The 21,200-nt window shown below is 33.3% G+C and overlaps 3 protein-coding genes across 6 annotated transcripts in view; 1 reads left to right on the top strand and 2 right to left on the bottom strand.

The window, feature by feature from the left end:
* LOC132037080 (WPP domain-interacting tail-anchored protein 1-like) overlaps positions 1-21,200 on the bottom strand; it is a 55,146-nt gene that overhangs the window by 25,076 nt on the left and 8,870 nt on the right. The gene's annotated exons all lie outside the window — the stretch shown is intronic.
* Positions 2,764-4,334, bottom strand: LOC132047584 (uncharacterized). The gene is made up of 3 exons (XM_059438609.1): positions 3,848-4,334; positions 3,568-3,764; positions 2,764-3,300 (listed from the first exon to the last, which is right to left on the bottom strand). The coding sequence occupies exons 1-3, from the start codon at positions 4,332-4,334 to the stop codon at positions 2,764-2,766; spliced, it is 1,221 nt and encodes a 406-aa protein (XP_059294592.1).
* Positions 14,120-19,262, top strand: LOC132037056 (amino acid transporter AVT6A-like). Of its 3 annotated transcripts, none has more exons than XM_059427491.1 (6): positions 14,120-14,278; positions 15,160-15,646; positions 15,753-15,905; positions 16,128-16,331; positions 17,238-17,703; positions 18,757-19,262. In XM_059427491.1, the coding sequence occupies exons 2-6, from the start codon at positions 15,217-15,219 to the stop codon at positions 18,893-18,895; spliced, it is 1,392 nt and encodes a 463-aa protein (XP_059283474.1). In that variant the 5' UTR covers positions 14,120-14,278; positions 15,160-15,216; the 3' UTR covers positions 18,896-19,262. The 3 variants fall into 3 exon arrangements, with proteins under 3 accessions (XP_059283474.1, XP_059283479.1, XP_059283488.1); XM_059427496.1 differs by lacking the exon at positions 14,120-14,278 and adding an exon at positions 14,450-14,606; XM_059427505.1 differs by lacking the exon at positions 14,120-14,278 and adding an exon at positions 14,628-14,742.

Here is a 21,200-nt window from a genome sequence, read left to right as displayed (position 1 = left end):
CATTATGTAGTTGGATAATAGGAGTAGTTAGTTTTCATTAATCATGTTTATTAACCTTTTTTTTTAAAGCAAATTAAAAAAAGACGACTCATGGTACAATAGGTTTTGACAATTACGTGTGTTGTAAGTAGATTTCCATATGACATAGTAGAAATAATCGTAAAAATTCTGTTTTTTTCCAGATTAGAAAATAAATTAGATAATGTTATCTAAAAGTTATTTCAAATTGTTTGAAAGAAAATAGAAAAAAAGGTTGATGCTACAGCAGTTTTTCTGTCGATAAAATAGGTTTGCCGATATATCAATTCAATGTCGTAAATTAATCAATTCAAAATTATTTTTAAATTCAAATTAAAAAACATTTAACCAATAACTAATTTATTAACTAATAACTAATTGTTGTCCTAAAACTAACACATGGCATTTTCCTATACTGTCACTTGTCACAATTCTATTGCAAACTATCTCTTTTTAATAATATATAGATATAGATATTTACTCTCTCTCTTTTCTTTACTTATTCTCGTACCAGTGCCTTTTCTCTCTTATTCTATTTCCATTTCCAAACCATCTCCTTTTTTCTCTCCGATTATATTTCCAATCCCTGCACCACCGTTCCCTTTCTCCCTTTCTCTCTCTCTCAATTTTTTTTTTTTGGTATGTCCCTCTCTTCCCCTAACAATACAATAGATCTATCATTCTCTACCCAACAAAACAGAAAAATAGTTACCGTTTGTGCCAAAAAGGAGAAGAATGCAAACAAATCACCTTCGTTGGCCACGAAGTTGATTCAACATGTTTATCAATGTCATGTTTGTCTCGTCAACCACTCTAACTTAGAGCAACTCAAAATACACTACCTACAAGCACACAAGGAACTCACAAACTGTTGCCACTGTGGTCAGTGTTATGATAGTGAAAAACAGTTGGCGGCACACCTCAGTTGGTGTCCCAACCGCGTTGAGCTCCGTAAAGGTGGTTTTAGAATCCTTCGTGATACATCTAATAATAATAAGAAGAAAAATCTGTTGAAAAATCATCAGAGAGTGAGCAAAGGTGAAATGGTAAGTGTTTTTTTCTGTTCCATTGTGTTTTTTTTATATGAAATTCAAATATATATGTGTAGCCACCTGTTGCTTATGCTGATGATGATTAGGATACGATGAAGACGAAGGAGAGACAAGAATGAAGATATATATATATATTAAGGTTTAGGAGAGAATGTTGAGAGTAGAACTAATGAAGGTAGGTTATTTTGAAGATGCCAGTCATTTATGCCCTTGTTTTTGCACAATGCATGGCATGTTGAGAGTAGAATCAATGTTTTCAAAGGTGGGGGCGTTGGGCAAGGCGTTTTACCTTATACGGGGCAAGGCATAAGCCTCGAGGCACGGGGCGAAAGCCCCATGGATCCTTAATTTTATAATTTATAATTAATTAAATATGTTTAAAACGTGAAAATTACATTAAAATTTTGTTCAATATTCATACAAATCACAAAAAAGCTGTAGGAAGAATTATTATACTTATTATTCGAGTGCACTAACAAGTAACAACACAAAAAAATGACTTTTTAAACTAACCAGATACATATTAACTATAATGTTCTTAGTGACATCATAATCTAGATTCTAGACAAGATAAGCTAAAAAATATAGTCATTTGTAAGAGCAACTCTGCAATACCTTTGCAATACTTTAAAACATGAGAGAATAAAACTTCATCCCCAAGTAACTATTAAAAGATAATTTGGTGCATACAAAAAAATTAGTCAGAGATACAGATGTATCATCATAATAGCTCAAATGAGAGTCATCTTCCAAAAAAAGTAAAAATAGACAAAAGCCATATCATTTTTCAAGTGTCTTCTTGAACTCTCATGAACAAGACTTCAACTAGATTTGGTTGGAGCCAAAGAAACTGTTGCTATTTGATGTCTCTCACTGCAAGAGTGCAAGATTCATATGTCATGTTAAAAAGACAAAGACAAGTAAGAGGTTTATATATGGGATATTTACCAATAGCAAAAGTTGTTCTTAATGTACCTCGGTTTCAAAAATATATTATTCACATGTTAGCTTCAAAGTTCAAATTTCCAGTTGCTTTTTAAGCCAAAAAAGTCTCTCAGTACACCAGATCAATCACTTTCAAAAGCGAGATCATCATCAATATCCACATCTTCCAGTCCTTCCTCATCCTCGACTTGCACTGTTTGTTCGTTTTGTAGATCAAAGGAGAAGAACAAAATAAAAAGTGTTACTAATTTGACATAACTGAAAATATATAACTTAATAAAAGTAATGGTAGAATAATATACACTTACGTGATGCCTTCTGTTTTTTACTAGAAGGACCTGATTCACTTGTATCTCTTACGGTGCCAACATCAATGATAGATTCACGTGTAAGTTCACTTTGATATGGTGCAAGTGACACTGTTCTAATGACGTCAACATCAAACAAGTTCTCTTCATCAAGCCAAGAAGGATCTTCAGGAAGCCTTTGGATCTTCTTTTTCAGTAATCCATTCATCATTAGAATCAACTTCACCAACTAGAACTGGATCGATACTTTGCAATTTTCTTTTGATGCTCCCCTCTCTTAGTCTAGTATTGTATCTTACATAAACTAAAGCATTTAACCTGTCATGCTCAAGTCTATTTCTCTTTTTGGTATGAATCTACCAAACATTAGAAAACATAAAGTAAGAGTTCATAAACTAAAAGGAAAATAAGAAAATTTCTTAAAAAAACATACTTCTTACCTACTCGAAGGTACTCCAATTTCGTTCACAACCTGAAGAACTGCAAGCGAGACTCAGTACACGAATTGCAAATTTAGCCAATTTTGGAGTTTGACCCCCAAAGCGACCCCCAAAGCGCATCCACCAATCCGTAGGAGATCTTACTTTTCTAGAATCCATAGCTATTTGACTTCCAAACTGCCCTCTCAAGTGGTCATATGAATCTAACTGAACATCCACTTTAAACCTCTCTTCATAATCCAACATTCGTTCCATACATTCGTACAAACCTTTTTTTATTTCAAAATTACTCGAAAACCTTTCCTCAAACCGCAATTGTGGATTTAAATAGTGCCCAGCAGAATGAAGTGGACGATGGAGTTGTTTAATCCATCTATCATCAATTCTTTTCCATATGGGACCATACTTCTTTTCATTATAGCCACAATCCATAGCTATTTTTTCCTTGGACATATTCATCAAATCATACAAGTATCCGATACATGGTTTTTCCTCCGAATCTACTTCTCTCAAAACAGACACTAAAGGAGTAACACTCTTCACATAATAAGCAATGTAAGGCCAAAAGTTTGGATCAAAGAGAACGGTGGATCTAGTTTTCACCCCCTCATGTTTCTTAGCCCAAGAACATTTATTCCAAGCTTCGAAAGAAAAAATATTTGTAAGGGCTTGCTTTTGCTTTTGAATGCTTTGAAGTGTAAGATATGCTATAGCAAAGCAGGTAACAGCGGGGCGAAGTTCATGATTATTTGTGAATGGCCTCGTTAAATCTAACACCTATGTATGTCCATAAAAAAATCTCACCACTCCTTTTGCTTTTGTAAGTGTATCTGGATGAATTTTCATTTTTCCTATATCTTCTAACAAGAGATCGATGCAATGTGCTGCACATGGAGTCCAATAAATATGAGGCCTTGTTTCCATTATTCTTTTTCCAAAATTCACATAATTCGAACCATTATCGGCTATTATCTGAACAACATTTGCTTCTCCAACTTCATCTATGACTTTATTTAAATGTAATGTAAGCATTTCGCCATTTTAATAGAATCAGAAGCATCAATAGATTTGAGAAAGAAAGTACTTGCAGGACTATTAATCAGAAAGTTGATAAAGCATCTACTTTTTCCATCCGACCAACTATCCGACATAATTGAACAACCATATTGCTTCCAAGATTTCTTATGCTCATCTAACATCTTGTGAATATTTGTAACCTCTTCTTTTAGTATCCATGTTCTCAACTCATGCATTGAGGGAGGCATAAAACACGGACCATAATTTACAGTGCCTTCAAACATAGGCAAATAATATGGATCATTTGCAATGTTAAACGGTATACCACTTGAGAAGAAGAATCTACCAATTCGTTGACAAACTGCTTTCCTTTCCTCCTTTCTCCATTTGGAGTTCAAAGTAGCTTGTCTTGCTTGAGCACTAACAAAATCATCCAATGGACCTCTAGTCTTTGGATTTAAATTGGACATAGTTAGAGAAGAACTAACTTCACTAGACATATTAACATTTCCAGTTGCAGCCACTCGCATTTCTTCCAAAGTAGCAGTTCGCATGGCTTTTGCAGTTTCAAGCTTTTGTAATGATTTCTTGCATTCTTCACTTACTTCATTCTTCACTTACTTCATCTGGTACCTTAAGACAAGGCCTCATCCCTAAATGAGTGTCTGCTAAATGTTGCTTCAATCGATTGATTGTGCCACTACATTGTTGATCACAGAACTTGCATTTGAAGTACTTCTCATCTGGGGTCTCAATTGCATATTTCCATGCAAAATCCTTTCTGCTCACTTTTTTGGGAACCTCAGCTTCATCCATTGTCAACTGATCTACAAAAAAAAAATGACACAAAAAATATAAGTTTAAAAGATGAAAATGAATAACAGAAAGCTACAGTAAGAGCACCACCATTGTAGTGTAATTTACTACTAATTCAACTCAAAATCAATATATAGAAGCAGAAATATACAATTATTTTTGGGAAAAAATATTTTGAACCCAGGATTCATATTTTTCTTAGTCTGCCACTACCAACTAATTATACATTTATAAAAATTTAACAACTACAACAGTACAAAGTTTAGTCCTTTTTGTTTATTCTTTACTTCTTGTCTTCTTGTAGTTCTTGTTTCTTTTATTATCTTTCAATTTTAGTTCATTTTTTTTCTCAATCTACTATCACAACTCACAAGTCACAAACTTTAACATAATTTTTTAAAAAAAAAAAAAAAAGAAAAAAAAAGAGAGAGTATGTTGCATCAATCTTTTCACAATACAAAGTAAGATTTCCACAAAGTTAGGGAAGAAACCCCATTAATTTACTTGGAAAAAGAGTACCTTTTTTTTTTTTTGGAAAACCTTAAAGGTTTTGAATGATAACTTTGAACTAAATTGGTAGAATATCTAACTATCTAAGAGAGCATCAAGTAAAACATATATGAGTGAAGACATATTTACAAAAGAAAGCATGTAAGAGGGCTTACCAAGAATCAAGATGAAAATGGAGTTCTTGACTCTTTGATGGAGTTCAAACGTGAGATTGAGTTTGACAAAAGAAGTTTGGGGATTTATGTATGAAAAAGTGGAATAAAAAAGAGCTATAACCGGTTAAAGCCATTAAAAGATAAATGGTTAATTTTGCCCTTAATTTGTTTAGTTCCATTGGGCTTAAGCCTTAGTATTGCGGCGAATTTTAGGCCCGGGCGATCGCCTCGAATTTTAGGGCATACGCCCACAGGATCTTCGCCTTTCGAAAACGCCCAGATGCATTTTTCCTACGCCCCGCCCCAAGGCTCGCCCCAAAAACGCCCCTGAAAACACTGATATATACTTTTTAATGTTATTGTTCTTGAATTTGTGAAAAAAATGTAGAAATTATTTCGCTAGTTTTGAATTTTGATGGTTGGTTGTTGAGATTGTTATTTCTTAAGTTATTAGAGTTAGAATTACACCTAACTTAACATTTGAACTACAAATTAAGTTTAATTAATAATGCAACCTAATTTATAACTTAATATTTATATTTGTGGGTATTTTTATAGATGGATTATCGTACGTGGATGTATAATAAGAATAATAGTGATCGTGTGGGTGTGAATGATGAATTTGTTGAAGGTGTTAAAAGGGTTTATCATACATGCAATGCTACTACACCCTTTCCAAAGTGAAGGGGTAATTAAGTGTCCTTATTCACGTTTCAACTGTTTGAAGTATTTGAAATCGGAAACGGTTAAGTTACGTTTATATCGTCCTGGGTTTAAAGAGAGATATTTTGTTTGGATTGATCATGGAGAGATTGATAGGGACAATGGTCTATTTTATAATTTGGTTGTTGGTGAAAGTTGTAGGTCACAGGAAAATAGTCATATCTAATATGATAGAGCTAATGATATGATTAAGGATGCTTTTGGGGTACATTATGGGTTTGAACCTGAACAAAATTTTGAGCAACCTCTCAATGATGAAGCAATGCGCTTCTATCAAGAATTAGAAGACGCTAGTCGTACACTTTGGGTAGGGAGTCCGCATTCTAAGTTGTCTGTTGCAGTTAGAATGATTAATATCAAATTAGATTGGAGTGTTGTTGAAGCTGCTATGGACTCGATGATTAAGCTTGTGGGGGAACTAGTTAGTCCGTAATTCGACATGCCTAAAATTTACTATCAGGCAAAGAAATAGGTTTCTAAGTTAGGATTGTCGTATGATAGAATAAATTGTTGTCCAAGTGGTATGTTGTTCTATAAGCAAGATTGTTGGAAATAATAATTCAAAATTATAGGAAACCAAAATAGGTTAGGATTTGGTATTTTAATCCATGTCCAATTAAGATTTATAGTCAAATTAGTATAGGAATAGGTTTTCCTACTTTGAGTTAAAATAGGGTTGCTGCTATTTGTTTATGTTGTGGCTGCTATTTATTTATGTTGTGGAGATTGTAAAGAGCGTTTAGAGATTCATAGAGTTAATCAATAGAATATTCTCCTTCAAATTGGTATTAGAGCTTCTACGATCCTGGTAAAGAATTAAAGAGCTTTCGCTGCCGGCGGGCATCTATAACCCATATATGTCGCCCATCAGGCCAATGATTTTGTTGGCACACGCCGGGCCAATAATATGCACATGAAAAATAGTCATGCTGAGAATGATTAAAAAAAATAGCAGATTTCAAAAGGTGCAAACAAATTTGCACAAGAGGAAGGAACGATCTTCTCTAAAAATTGGAGAAGTGAGTTAAAAAAAAAAAAAAATTGGTGAGAAAGTGCATAAACAAATTAGAATGTTGAAGAGAAAGTGATCCAACGAGTGAAGGTTGAAGAGAAAGTGCTTCAACAATTGAAGGTTGATGAGAAAGTGCATCAACAAATTGGAATGTTGGAGAGAAAGTACTCCAGTGATTGTGAAGGTTGAAGAGAAAGTGCTTTGACAATTGAAGGTTGGTGAGAAAATTCATCAGCAAAATTGGAATGTTGGAGAGAAAGTGCTCCAACGATTTTGAAGGTTGAAGAGAAAGTGCTTCAACAATTGAAGGTTGATGAGAAAGTGCACCAACAAATTTGAATGTTGGAGAGAAAGTGCTCCAACGATTGTGAAGGTTGAAGAGAAAGTGCTTCAACAATTGAAGGTTGGTGAGAAAGTACATCTACAAAATTGGAGTGTTGGAGCGAAAGTGCTCCAGCGATTGTGAAGGTTGAAGAGAAAGTGCTTCAACAATTGAAGGTTGGTGAGAAAGTGCATCAACAAATTGGAATGTTGGAGAGAAAGTGCTCCAACGATTGTGAAGGTTGAAGAGAAAGTGCTTCAACAAATTGGAAGATGGTGAGTGACGGTTGAAGAGAAAGTGCTTCAACAATTGATGGGTTGGAAACAAGTGCTTCAACAATTGGAAGATGGTGACAAGTGCATCAAGAATCAGATATACAATTTTGAATTACGGGAGAATGTTGGAAATAATAATTCAAAATTGTAGGAAACCAAAATTGGTTAGGATTTGATATTTTAATCCATGTCCAATTAGGATTTATAGTCAAATTAGTATAGGAATAGGTTTTCCTACTTTGAGTTAAAGTAGGTTTTATACTATTATAAATAGGGCTGCTGCTATTTATTTATGTTGTGGAGATTGTAAAGAGCATTTAGAGATTCATAGAGTTAATCAATAGAATATTCTCCTTCAAAGATGCTGATTTAAATGAATGTAAATTGTGTGGACATGCTCATTTATCGCCTGAGTCTGAGCAGGCAAAGGTTTCCCGTGTATCCCAAAAAGGTGGAAAATGTACAAGATCAGTCTATGCAACAAGTGCAAGAGTACAACCAACCTCAGCCTGAAGGCAAGCCGACCCAGCCTCCACCAGAATTGGAGATGGAATTGTAGTGCAACATAATTGGGGGAGTACAAAAGGTTAGAGTGTACGGTCTAGGCCCAAGGAACAACTTAAGTCACATTCAGTTAGGACTGCGAGGTGAAGGGTCTTCTCGACAGGCCGAGGGAGTTGATGGTGTTCAGGTTGTATCTATGGCCCAGCAGATCGAACAACTTAATCGAAAATTAGCGGAGACTGAGGTACAAAGAGTTGAGGAAAGTAGGGTGTTGAAAGAAAACCTCAAATTGCTCGAGGCACAAAGAGTTGAGGAATGTAGGAGGTTGAAAGGGAACCTCAAATCGCCCGAGGCGCAATTTCTAAACCACATTGCATGTGGATGATTTGGTGTGCCTCATTCCCCCCCCCCCCCCCCCCTCCCTCCTCGACCCATAAGATGATGAAAACATGGATGGGGACGGTGAATTCGTAGCCCTGACACCAAATGATGAGTTGCCTTACTTTGGATTTCAGTTATGGATTTATGTTAAAATTTTGTAGAACTAGTTAATAGTACTTTTGTTGGAATCCTTTGAATAGTTTGAACGTTGGTGGACTTTTTAGATCATATTTGATATGTTTAGATAGTATTTGATGTGTTTGATTCCTATGATGTTTTTAGATATTGTAGCTCTTTTAGAATTGATTTGACAACATTTAATGTTGGTTTGTAGCTGAATTTGTATTGCTGTTTTTTCTTAGTTTTTGACAGGTGTGGCTGCAGAAAATGCAACAATTTCTTTGCTTTTTAAAAAAAATTATATATAAAACCGACGCAGTCCGTCGGTTTTTTATAATATTTATATTATTTTTGAAATATAAAATATTGAAGTAAAATAAATAAAAATAAAATAATTTAAAAACCTACGATAGAGGTCATAACCAACCCTGTCCGTCGCAAAAAAAGCGACGCGGTCCGTCAATTTTTTAAAAAGCGATGTGATGAAAACCAACAGATAGGGGTGTACATGGACCGGGTTGGTTCAGATTTTTTAAACACCAAACCAAACCAATAAAATTCGAGTTTTTCAACCTCGAATTTTCTCGGGTTATTCGGTTTTCTCGGGTTTTTTTTTTTTTCCGGAATAGTCTTGATACAAAACATATACACTTTTACTTCAAATATTTCTTTAGTCCTAGTAAGATACAACTATATAATTAAGGTGTTTCTTAAGAAAATAACATAAAATGTGAGAAGAGTGATGACATTGTATTAAATATTCAGCAAAAGATAATAAAATTGGTTAAAATAGATATTGCTAATTAATAAGCCATAAAGAAAATGACCATAATCTAAAAATACTAAGTCATCTAAAATAAGTACAATAACAAGTATTAGTTACATGACAAAGAAAAAAAAACTTAAGCTATATATTTTCACTCGCTAAACTAATTATACAAAACTAAAGAATAGATATCCAACATTATTGTCATTCTTAGTGGTAGATTGAATTTCTTTTGTGCATTAGTGTTGAGTTGGTTTTGGTTTGGACTTTATTTAAGTTACTAACATCCATAGGATATAAAACTTATTGACATTCAAAATTCTAAGTTCAAGCTTGAATAATATGATAATAGATAAAAAAGCTGAAAAAAATTTAAGAAATATTTATAAATTACATTACAAATAAATATTTTAAAAACTGAATACGTGTAATGTCGGGTTGGTTTGGTTCGGTTTGACTTTTTTAGCTAAAACCAAACCAAACCAATTATGGTCGAGTTTTTTTTTTCAACACCAAACCAAGTCAAACCAAACCACTAGTCGGGTTTTTTTCTCAGTTTGACTCGGTTTATCGGTTTGGTGCGGTTTGTCAGTTTACTTTGTACACCCCTACCGACAGACCATGTTCCGTCGATTTTTCGTCGGTTTTTGCCTACTTTTTAGTAGTATTAAGACTTTAGCCTATCCACTTGACGTGAGAAATTCGACAAGCTTGCATGAAATTTTTTATATTGTGACTCACACTATTAATATTAGTTACGTGAAGCTTCTTTTTATCTCACTAAAAGTAGGCCCGAAAGTATAAAATTTAAGTTGACCTTAGTTTAATGAGACAAAGATAAGCCTCATACAATGAATATTAATTGTGTGAGGTACATAATAAAATGTTTCAACTTACACATACATAGCTCACTATTTCTGCTGTAAAAAAATTGATGACTCCACAACTTACCAATGAAATAAATTACTACAATCTTAAAATTATGATAACCAGAAAATAAATTACTCAAATGAAGGAGCTCCGTCAGATAAAACAGTTTAGTACGTAAGAATACAAGAAGGGTTAGGAATACTCTATTTTGGTCGTTTTTGTCCTAAAAATTGATGAATCACAACTTACCAATGAAATAACTTGCGTAGATCCTTGGTAATCTAGTCACTAATCTCTTGCTTGTCACAACCATGGCCATGTGTTTATATTAAAAAAAAAAAAATACAAATGTCCTCATTGAGACTGACAAATTTTACTATACGAGGATATGATTGTGAACATCATGTAATCACTTATGTGATTGAAAGGTTAAAAAAAAAAAATGAGGAATCCATGAAATGAAGAGAAATCCTTTATTTGAATTCGATGTTTAATCTGAATAAATGAATATAAAAAGTCTCTTATAAATTTTAATCACTAAATTTAGATATTCCTTTCTCTCATCCTCACTGTATAAAAGTAGTTTTTCTTTTTTGGCTTTATCTCGATGACACAAGGTGGACTCGTGCAAATTTGGAACGACAGCTGGATTCCATAAAACGTTAGAATCTTTTTGAATCAAATTACTTACTCCCTCCGTCTTATAATAAGTCTTACCTTAGCTAAAAAAAATTATTTCATAATAAGTGTCACTTTAAAAATCAAGACATAAATTGGCTAATTTTTTTCAATTCTACCCTTAGATAATAAAGTAACATCTAAATAATGATTGGAAAAGCCACATAATAACTTGGTATTGTTTTGATTCCCAATGTCAAAAGGTTTACTTCTTGTGCATGCTATAATCAAAAGGTAAAAATAATTTATTTTTATTATATAGGGATAATTTGATAAACTTTATATTGCATTATTAATTTCTTAATATGCTTGTTTTTAACTAAGATAACACTTGTTATAGGACGGAGAGAGTACTACATATTAGCACTAATGATCTGTTACAGCCTATAATTATTGTCTCTATTGAGGGGGACGCAATAAATAATTAAGTTAGCTACAGATGCTCTTAATAAGTGTAATAGCAATTGGTAAAAAATGGCCTTAAAAAATGGGGGGAAAAGGAAGTCACTTTGGACTAGCTTTGCCACAGTTTTCTTTCCTCTAATCATTCCAATAAAATAGCGGGACTCACTTCATGAATCGAATAAATTACTCCTTTATCTCAATTTATGATATACTTTTCGATTTTCGAAATTCAAACCGCATGAATTTTGACTAACATTTTAAGATATATTTTTTTCACCAAATTGATATGAGAAAAGTTTTACTTTATAGTAAAATATTGAGTTGATTTAATCCAATTTAGCTTCAAAGTTTGATTAAATTGACTATCAATAAGTGAAAAATATCACATAAATTGAACGAGGAGTATTGGCTTTGGTTAATGCAGTGGTGTAATATGAATATATAATAATATACTACTACTAGAAGTACTACGATTTATAAGATAATCATGTGATTTTTACATTTGAGTTAGGAACTGATTTTGAAAATGATTGTAACATCAAATCATGAATGTACATTGTGTATTTGATATAAACTTAGTTTTGGATGAATTAATTACGTAGTTAATTTTTCAAACAAATGCAAAAGTTTCAACAGTTATTGCTTTACAAAATCAGAACATTATTCAAAGTTCAAACACTTAACCTCTTGCAGTTTATTTTAAAAAGCAACTCTGTCAAGTATAGTAGGTATCACAAGAAAAAAGAAATAGTCACATATAGTGCTTTACGAAATTGAGTGAAATGCACATGTCATTTATACTTTTATTTTGACTTTAATATATGTACTAATTCTTAAAGTAGATTGTTTGATTCAGTGCCATAAATAGGAACAAAATAAGCATTTCACGTTAACTAAAAATCATAGGTATTTCACGTTACTACAAGTCTACCACTAATATCACGAAGAACTTTTTTGAGATTTGTGACATAAATTAACCATAGATCATCTCATTAAAATAAAATAAAATAAAAAATTTAAAATTAAATTATATATTAAATATGAGAAAGTATCATTCTTTTTTAAAACTAACTAAATGTGTAAGAATGTCAAAAAAGGAAATCGGGATAGACAAAGCATTTTTTTTGGGAAAGGGGGCAGGTGGTTGCCCAAAAGAATTTTTTATGAAAGAAGAAAAGAAAAGGAAAAAAGAAAAACAACACAAAATACCCTAAAATATAAAATATTGAGTTTCCCATTCCCTTTTCTAAACTAATTTTGCTTTTTACCCAAACGGCTAAAAATATTTACTTGAATATCCCTCGTCCGAAAGCCTACTTCCATGATATCATCATAGTATATTTATATATTATGATGGTATCATGAATGACTAAGAGAAGGACTGAAACAGTCCTCCACGATATCGTCTCAGTATATTTATGTACCATGATGGTATTATAGAGGACTGAGGAGTGTCACATTGAAGGATTGAAGTAGTCCTCATGATACCATCACTGTATATGTATATATAAAACGATGGTATCATAGAGTATTTTTTTTTTTTAAAAAGTGTCTTTTAAATAAATGAACATGAAACATCTCAGTATATTTTATATACGAGAAAAGGTCATAAATAGTCTCTTATCTATGGGAGTAGGTCTAAAATGGTCCCTTAACTATACACTTACTAGTTTTAGTCCTTTAACTATTCAAAAACTTATCAAATTTGGTCTCCGTCTATTTTTTATACAAACAGCGTACAAACCCATAAACCTCCGTGAGATTAATGTTAAACCATTCTTCAAACCTGTTTCTCTCTCTCCCCGCTTCTTTTTTTTCGAGTTCTTCTTGTTAAAAAAGAAAAAAAGAAAGAAAAAAAAAAGAGCATTCTGGAATTGGTGTCGCTCTTGAGTCTTTGAAATTCGAAAAGACAAACTCAGGAACATAATTTCTGTAACCGTTCTTCTCAAACACTACTAAAAAACTGGCAAAAATCGACGGACTGAGTCGGTTATTTTTTGCGCAAAAATGCACGTAAAAATATATTATTTTTTATATTATTTTCTAAAATAAACAGATGGAGTCCGTCACTTTTTTTTTTTTTTTTTTTAATTTTTTAATAAAAAAATCGACCGACTCCGTCGGTTTTTAAAGCGAAAAAATAGTATAAATTAAATCAATGTAAATATATAAACAAAGAATATCAGTGGTCTAGTGGTAAAGCCCTTTAATGCCAAGGAACATACCCGGGTTCTATTCCAAGTTCCTACATTTTATTCTTTAATTTTCAAAAAAAAAAAAAAAAAACCCGACGGGAGTCCGTCGATTTTTAAGAAGCGAGGAGAGAGAGGGTGACAGGTTTGAGGAATCGTTTAACATTAATCTCACAGAGGTTTATGGGTTTGTACGTCGATTTTTAAGAAGCGAGGAGAGAAGAAGCGAGGAGAGAGAGGGTGACAGGTTTGAGGAATCGTTTAACATTAATCTCACAGAGGTTTATGGGTTTGTACGCTGTTTGTATAAAAAATAGACGGAGATCAAATTTGATAAGTTTTTGAATAGTTAAAGGACTAAAATCGATAAGTGTATAGTTAAGGGACCATTTTAGACCTACTCCCGTAGATAAGGAACTATTTATGGCCTATTGATATCATAATTTTGGGTCATTTCGAGTAAGTACTTTCAAGCCATGAAAGTGAGACGTAGTTAACTTTTTTTTTTTTACGGACAACGACGTTCATTCTTAAAAAAAAAAAAAATAATCCAACCCAATGAGTTTTGGAATTTCTTTTCCTTTTTCTTTTTTCCTATGAAAATTGGAATTCACATGGAGTATATAACTATTCTGCAGAGAATTTCAGTTATCAAAATCACCAGTGGTAACCAAATAGCACCAACCTTCTTCATTTCTCAAGAAGAAGGGTAGATCTATTAACAACTTGTTAATAGACACACCCTTCTCTTGTTAAACAAAAATTAAAGGTATCATCAACAACTTTAAATTAATTACATGAAATCTTTTAATACCCTTTTACCTAATACGAACACAAGTAGTAGTAGTAATATATTACTATGGAAATAGATTTTTGCTAAGCCCTTCAGTGCCACATACTTTTTCTTTTGTCATCTTCAATATCAGAAATCTTTATGGCCTACTGTTTTTTTTCCCTTAAAGTCGTTGTCAAATGGAACTGTACATATGAATAATAACAATACTAATACAATAATTCATTGCCTTTCATCTCTCTATATGTTGTCTCTTATATTAAGATGAAATCCATTGAATTTTAGCCTAATCAATTTCATCTTTGTACGGTTCTTGGTCTTTACTATTTTCTGATTAGCTACTGATTCTTGATTCATTCTGTTTTGGGAATTTAATTTTCTGTTCAGTTTCCTTCTTATCTAAATTCTCTAGCTTTTTAGTTAATTGTCATCCTTTTCTAGTAGGTTTTAAGTTTTGACTACTTAGAATTATGCAGATCAAGTTGATTTTGTTTTGGTGAATGCTTAATTATGTCTAGTGCTAATTGCTTTATTGATTTCTCCATGAAAAATGAATAAAGGGCTGATCTTTATCAATATCATTGATAGTGATTGGTATGGTGAATGGCATGTTTGGGGTTTAAAAATTTGATTTTTGTTTTGTAGTATGTTGTTTTGTTTTGGGAAAATGAACTAGTATGGCATTCTTGGAGCTTCACTAGTTCAATTCATTCTTTTAGTAGTTTGAAGTTTGTATATTAGATGTTATAATACTGGCTGATATTATTTAAGCTAGCCAAGCTAGTTTTAGATTGAAGTGTTGTTATTGTAGCCTTTTGTAATAATAATGGCTGATATTTGGTACTTGTCATGTGCAGATATTTTCTAAAGAAACCAATAAGTGTAAGGTTGTGAGTATATTTCTGAATTCAAATATGACGACTGGAAACCTTAAACATGCGAAAGAGAAGAAATCACGAAAAAGCAAACAAGCAGTGGTTGATGAGCAATCACCATTATTGCCTACTAAGCATAAGGACGATGCTGGATTCGATGAGTTCGATGGGGCTTCCTTTAGTGGGGCTGTATTTAATTTATCAACAACAATTGTTGGTGCAGGAATCATGGCCTTGCCTGCGACTATGAAGTCATTAGGTCTTGTTCTTGGGATTGCTATGATCATATTCATGGCTTTTCTGACAGAAGCTTCAATTGAGTTGTTGATTAGATTTAGCAGGACTTCTAAATCAGCTTCTTATGGAGGTCTTATGGGCGACACTTTTGGAAAGTATGGGAAGATGTTGCTCCAAGTATGTATACTTGTAAACAACATAGGCGTTCTTGTTGTATACATGATTATCATAGGTAGGTACAAATAATTAGCTGAACAGCCTTTGAGCTTACATTTGTTTATCACTTTCATACTCTATTTAAGGCTGTTCTAATCACTCTTTATATTGTCCACTTAAAGGTGATGTGCTCTCTGGAACAAACTCAAGTGGAGTTCACCATGCTGGTGTCCTGGAAGGGTGGTTTGGGGCTCAATGGTGGAATAGTCGGTTCTTTATTCTTCTTGTCACCACTCTTGGCATATTTGCACCATTGGCTTCCTTGAAGCGTATAGGTGAGTTCCTTCCAGTGTATCTCAAGTTCTTGAAGGTACACTTTAATTTCCAAATCTTTACCTTTATAATGCTATTTTATCACTTGAATCTGAGAATTAATTAGTCAATTGGGTATTTATGGAATCTGGTTGCTCTTTGGTGAGTTCAATAGAATTCTATTTCTGACTCTTAAGGGACTCAAGCCCAGATTAGCACTTACTCTTCTTTATTTTGCTTTGCAGATTCATTGAGATTTACGTCTGCATTATCAGTCGCTTTGGCTGTTGTCTTCCTGGTCGTGACTGTGGGAATTACCGTATTTAAGCTAATGAATGGAACCATTCTTATGCCCAGATTGCTTCCTGATGTGTTTGACATGACATCATTCCTTAAGCTCTTTACTGTTGTTCCTGTACTCGTTACCGCATATATATGCCACTACAATGGTATGTAATCCGTAGCCCAACTATATTTTTATGCATACGTTGCCATTTCTATGCTTCTTTGAAAGAAAAGCTATACAAGGTTTTCTGCCAAATTAGATAAAGTTACATGAAGCATTTCTAGTATAGTATCTTCACTACCTGCCGCTGGTAAATCTTAACTTGATGCTTTACCATAGTCTCTGTACTTTATTAACCAAAATATATCTCAAATGTAAGTGCAGATAGGATCTATTGTGTTGAAAGTTCTATAATTGCAAAATTTTGGTTATTTGGTGCATTTTAACCTTTGATGATTCATCAGTGATATTTCATATTTCAAGTTTAATAATCCTTGCATTGTGACTGCCCTACTCTTGTATCTTTTAGTCTATCCTAATAATTTTATTTGTCTGTTAATCACTATACATACTATCTTAAACAATTGGTATTAACTTAAATAATCCAACCGTGTGCTATTTTGGTTTTAATCTACATTCATTCAACCAACTGCTCCATTTTACTACTCGCTCCATCCTAATTTATGTTACATTGCTTCCTTTTTAGTTAGTCCCAAAAAGAATGACATATTTCTGTATTTACTAACTATTTTACTTTAAACTTCCCATTTACTCTTACTGAAATGATTTATAGCCACAATTTACACCACAAGTTTCAAAAGTTTTTCTTTCATTCTTAAACTCCGTGCCCAGTCAAATACCTTCACATAAATTGGGACAGAGGTAGTATATATTATCTGACGTATCTCTTATTGACTTCAATGTAATATTCTATTCCACTTTTCTTCCTTATTCGAAATGCTAGTCATATTGGAAAATTTTATAGTTAAAGGAAAGTTAACTCTTCATCATACAATTAGAAATGCAACATTAAGAAATACTCATTTTCTGAAAGTGATAATTTTTGCAGTTCACTCCATAGAAAATGAACTTGAAGACAGCACACAGATCAGAGCGGTGGTGCAAAGCTCGCTTGCTCTTTGCTCAAGCGTGTATGTGTTGACGAGCTTGTTTGGTTTTCTCTTATTTGGTGATGCAACCCTTGATGACGTGCTTGCCAACTTTGATACAAATCTTGGAATTCCATTGGGCTCCGTGCTCAATGATGTTGTTCGTGTCAGCTATGCTGCCCACCTGATGCTTGTCTTTCCCATTGTCTTTTATCCATTGAGGCTTAACTTGGACGGTCTTCTCTTTCCTTCTGCAAGGCCTCTGACTTTTGACAATTTGAGATTTGCATCGATCAGCAGTGGGCTCATAGCCATCATCTTTCTGGGTGCAAATTTCATCCCAAGCATCTGGGATGCTTTTCAATTCACTGGGGCAACTGCTGCTGTTTGCATTGGGTTCATATTTCCTGCTGCTATTACTCTCAGGTAAAACCATTTTTATTACAGAATTTATTCCAGCATGTTAGCTTGTTTTAATATTTTTCTTATCCAAAACCTCAGATCTAAATCTTGCATAGAGATCTTGTTAATTTTCTCAGCCAGACTGAAAGGCAAAGTGGGAACATAAGGATGCTCCATCAGGAGCAAGTCTTAGTTCCACATATTGGAATTAAACATTCACTAGATTAAAGTCCTTCCGAATTTTGATTGTGGCATGTTGACTGTCATCATGTGACATTGTGACTGATAAAAATAGATTAATGTCTTTTACTAGGGCATTTGATGAACTTATAATTTTAGGTTGTAACATGCTTATTTGTCATTTTCCTAGTAAAGCCATTAACCTCATCTTAGTTTCGGGGATGCTTACATTCCTATTTGTGTATTTAGTTAAGTCAGGAGGTAGTTGTTGCTGCTTATGTGCACCTTCCTTTCTTTCTGAAATGGCTAAGTTGGAACTAGCACTTGCACGTCTAACTTCTGTATTTGGGGGAGTTTGGTCCAGAAACAGCTGATATTTACTGTCAGTATAAAGTTTAGAGTGTTCCTTCTTTATGCTTATATATGGCTTCTTGGGAGTTAAGAAGTCGTGTCCCGAGAAACATATGCTAGTAAGAACAGTCTTTAATCCTTTGTTTTTTTTAAATCCATTGAAAGGGCGAGAATTTGGCATTTATGTACAGGTTTCTCTGAACAGATACTGGTGTTAAAGAATTAAACATGCAAATAGTGTTTCCCTTTTCTATCCTTTTCTTTTCTCAGTGTTATCTGCTAAGCCCTTGAGCTGTCTTAATTAGACTTTCATAGACAAGGCTAAGGAGTAAACTTTGTGGTTTGGCTTTGTTGGTACTGTTGTTGATCAAGTAAGTTGTAATTCAGTATCTAAATATTGTAGCTGTCAGAATTTTAAGATCTACTAGGATGATCACGTGTACTTGTCAATTTAGTTTTGCCATGGTTTCCTTTCCCTCCCGGTCCCCATCCCCGAATACTTCTCCTTCCCATTTACTGATCAAGCTGCTGTATATCATGTTCCAGAGATCGATATGGCATAGCAACAAATAAGGACAAGATCTTGTGTATATTTATGATTGTCCTTGCTGTCTTTTCGAACGTGGTGGCCATATATAGTGATGCCTTATCTTTGATTAAGAAGAATTCATCACCAATCGAGTGATTTCTCATGTTGCCTGCTAGCAATAATTGAGATGGAACCATCACACTTATTCCTGGCGAAGATAGACTGAAGATAGGATCATTATCGCCCAGGAGATAGTGCATTTCCTTGAAGTTGCTGGTTCGCGATTTTTAATAAGTTTATATATATGTTACATATCAAAACATGAGTAGCTCTGTTCAAGATGTATCAAATCTTGGCATTCATGTGCTATTAAGTTACCGGTTTGTATTACATAAATGATGTCTGTAAATTGGAATGAGAAAACAGCCAGTGGATGGCTTGAATATGCCTGAGTTGTATACAAGTATTTGTTTTTTCCCCCTTCATGTATTGATATCCATGGTGATGGTTGATGGAGTTTTTACATGGTCATGCATTCTTGCCTTTTAACTTTTACAGACTGCTAGTTACACACACACACACACACAAAAAAAAAAAAAAAAAAAAAAAAAAAACCTTTCACAGACTGATCTGAGCTGTACAAAAAGTAGTATAATTTACCTCTTCAAATAAAAATGGTAAAAAGAATACATTTTGACGTGTTGATTAAAGTTCACTTAATTTGGATAGTGAGCTGAAAAATATCCAACATTTGGTGGAGTAATAAATAAATTCAGACAAATTACGTAGATACAAAGACCCAAGTTTAAATAAGATTCAGGATATCAAACTAGCTAATGCTACTAATATATAATCCCTCTCCCATAATGAGTGCCACCTTAGCCAAAAACATATATATTAAGTAGGCGTTTGGCCATGAGTTTTGAAACCATGGTTTCAAACCAGTGTTTGGACATGCGTTTGAAACCATGGTTTCAACTTTTTAAAATATAAAATTTAATCCATAAGTTTTATTTTATAAAAAAAGACCCATAAGTTGGTAAATATTTTTAACAATTACCCCCAACAATCATTTGCCAATCTCATTAACTTCCACCAAATTTTATTTATGTCTACCAACCTTTAAGTTTGTAAAAAAAGACCCATAGTTTAATTTTATTTATTGAACTAAAATTTGATCAATTGATGTTGCATTTTTAGAAAGGTCTTCTAGTATTAATTTTGAGCCGGTTGTAATGAATTAGCGTATTAGTTTTGTTATGAACTATGACTTGCTCATTTGGTAAGATTGTCTAAGAATTGAGAATGTTTTGATAGTTTTTACAACTTGTGGGGTTTTTATGTCTATAAGAGAAAATATTCCTTAAAATATTCAAATTACATGTCCAAACATGGTTTCAAACCAGGGTTCAAACCATGTCCAAACGGGCCCTAAGAAACCAATAATGCAATGTGAAGTTTATCAAATTACCCCTCTATAATAAAAATAAATTAATTTTAACTTTTGATTAGAGCATGCACAAGAAGTAAACCTTTTAACATTCGGAATCCAACAACATCAAGTTATTCTGTGACTTTTCTAATCATCATTTAGATGTTACTTTATTGTCTAAGGGTAAAATTGGAAAAACTAGTTAATTTATGTCTTGATTTCCTAAGGTGACACTTATTATGGAACATTTTTTTTGGCTAAGGTGACACTTATTATGGGACGGAGGGAGTATCACGCTATTCTCAAAATACTTAAATAGATTGATAATTGGTTCATCTGAACCCCCTTTAGCGGAAAATTATTATACATGGTTAATATTTTTTTTTATGTATATATAGTAAAAGTTGAACCCCTTGATTTCTTCGTGTATTTACCTCTTCATATTTTGAACCAAATCCTGGCTCCGTCATTGGTTAGACTACGTATTCTTTAACATATTTGACTCTGACCGATGTCAACACAATAAATTATGTCATATTTTTTTTACTAGATGGTTTTTGCCCGTGCACGCACGGGCCCAATAGTTACCTATATAAACACACATCTAATGTAAAAGTTAGGGTGACATATGTAGGGCAATTGAAGCATATCGTTTAAACAGTTTAAAGTATTGCATAACTGAAGCACAATGTTTATATACACATTGATGATTGCATTGTCTATGCATACACACATTATTTGCATATTGATAGAAGCCGGTAGTGGCAAAAGGCAATATAGTAACACAATCTCCGACTATGCCGCTGGAAGTCATCTTGTTCTTCACAGTTAACGTTGTAGCTGTGTGATGCATGGTTGAAAAAAATACCTGGAGAGGCTATTAACGATGGCTTTCTTGTTAAAATAGAAGTGTGTAATGGAGATAGTAGAGCGTGTAGTAGCAGTAGAGTTGAGTTAGTTGTGTGACATACCTTGTTAAAGCATTGTGCGTTGCATATATTCATGTTCTTCGGGAATCCAGCTTTCAAA

The sequence above is a fragment of the Lycium ferocissimum genome, chromosome 2 (genome assembly GCF_029784015.1).
Source record: "Lycium ferocissimum isolate CSIRO_LF1 chromosome 2, AGI_CSIRO_Lferr_CH_V1, whole genome shotgun sequence".
In the NCBI taxonomy this organism is placed as follows: domain Eukaryota; kingdom Viridiplantae; phylum Streptophyta; class Magnoliopsida; order Solanales; family Solanaceae; genus Lycium; species Lycium ferocissimum.
The sequence above is the reverse complement of the archived record's forward strand: the minus strand, read 5'-3'. Positions and strand labels throughout refer to the sequence as shown.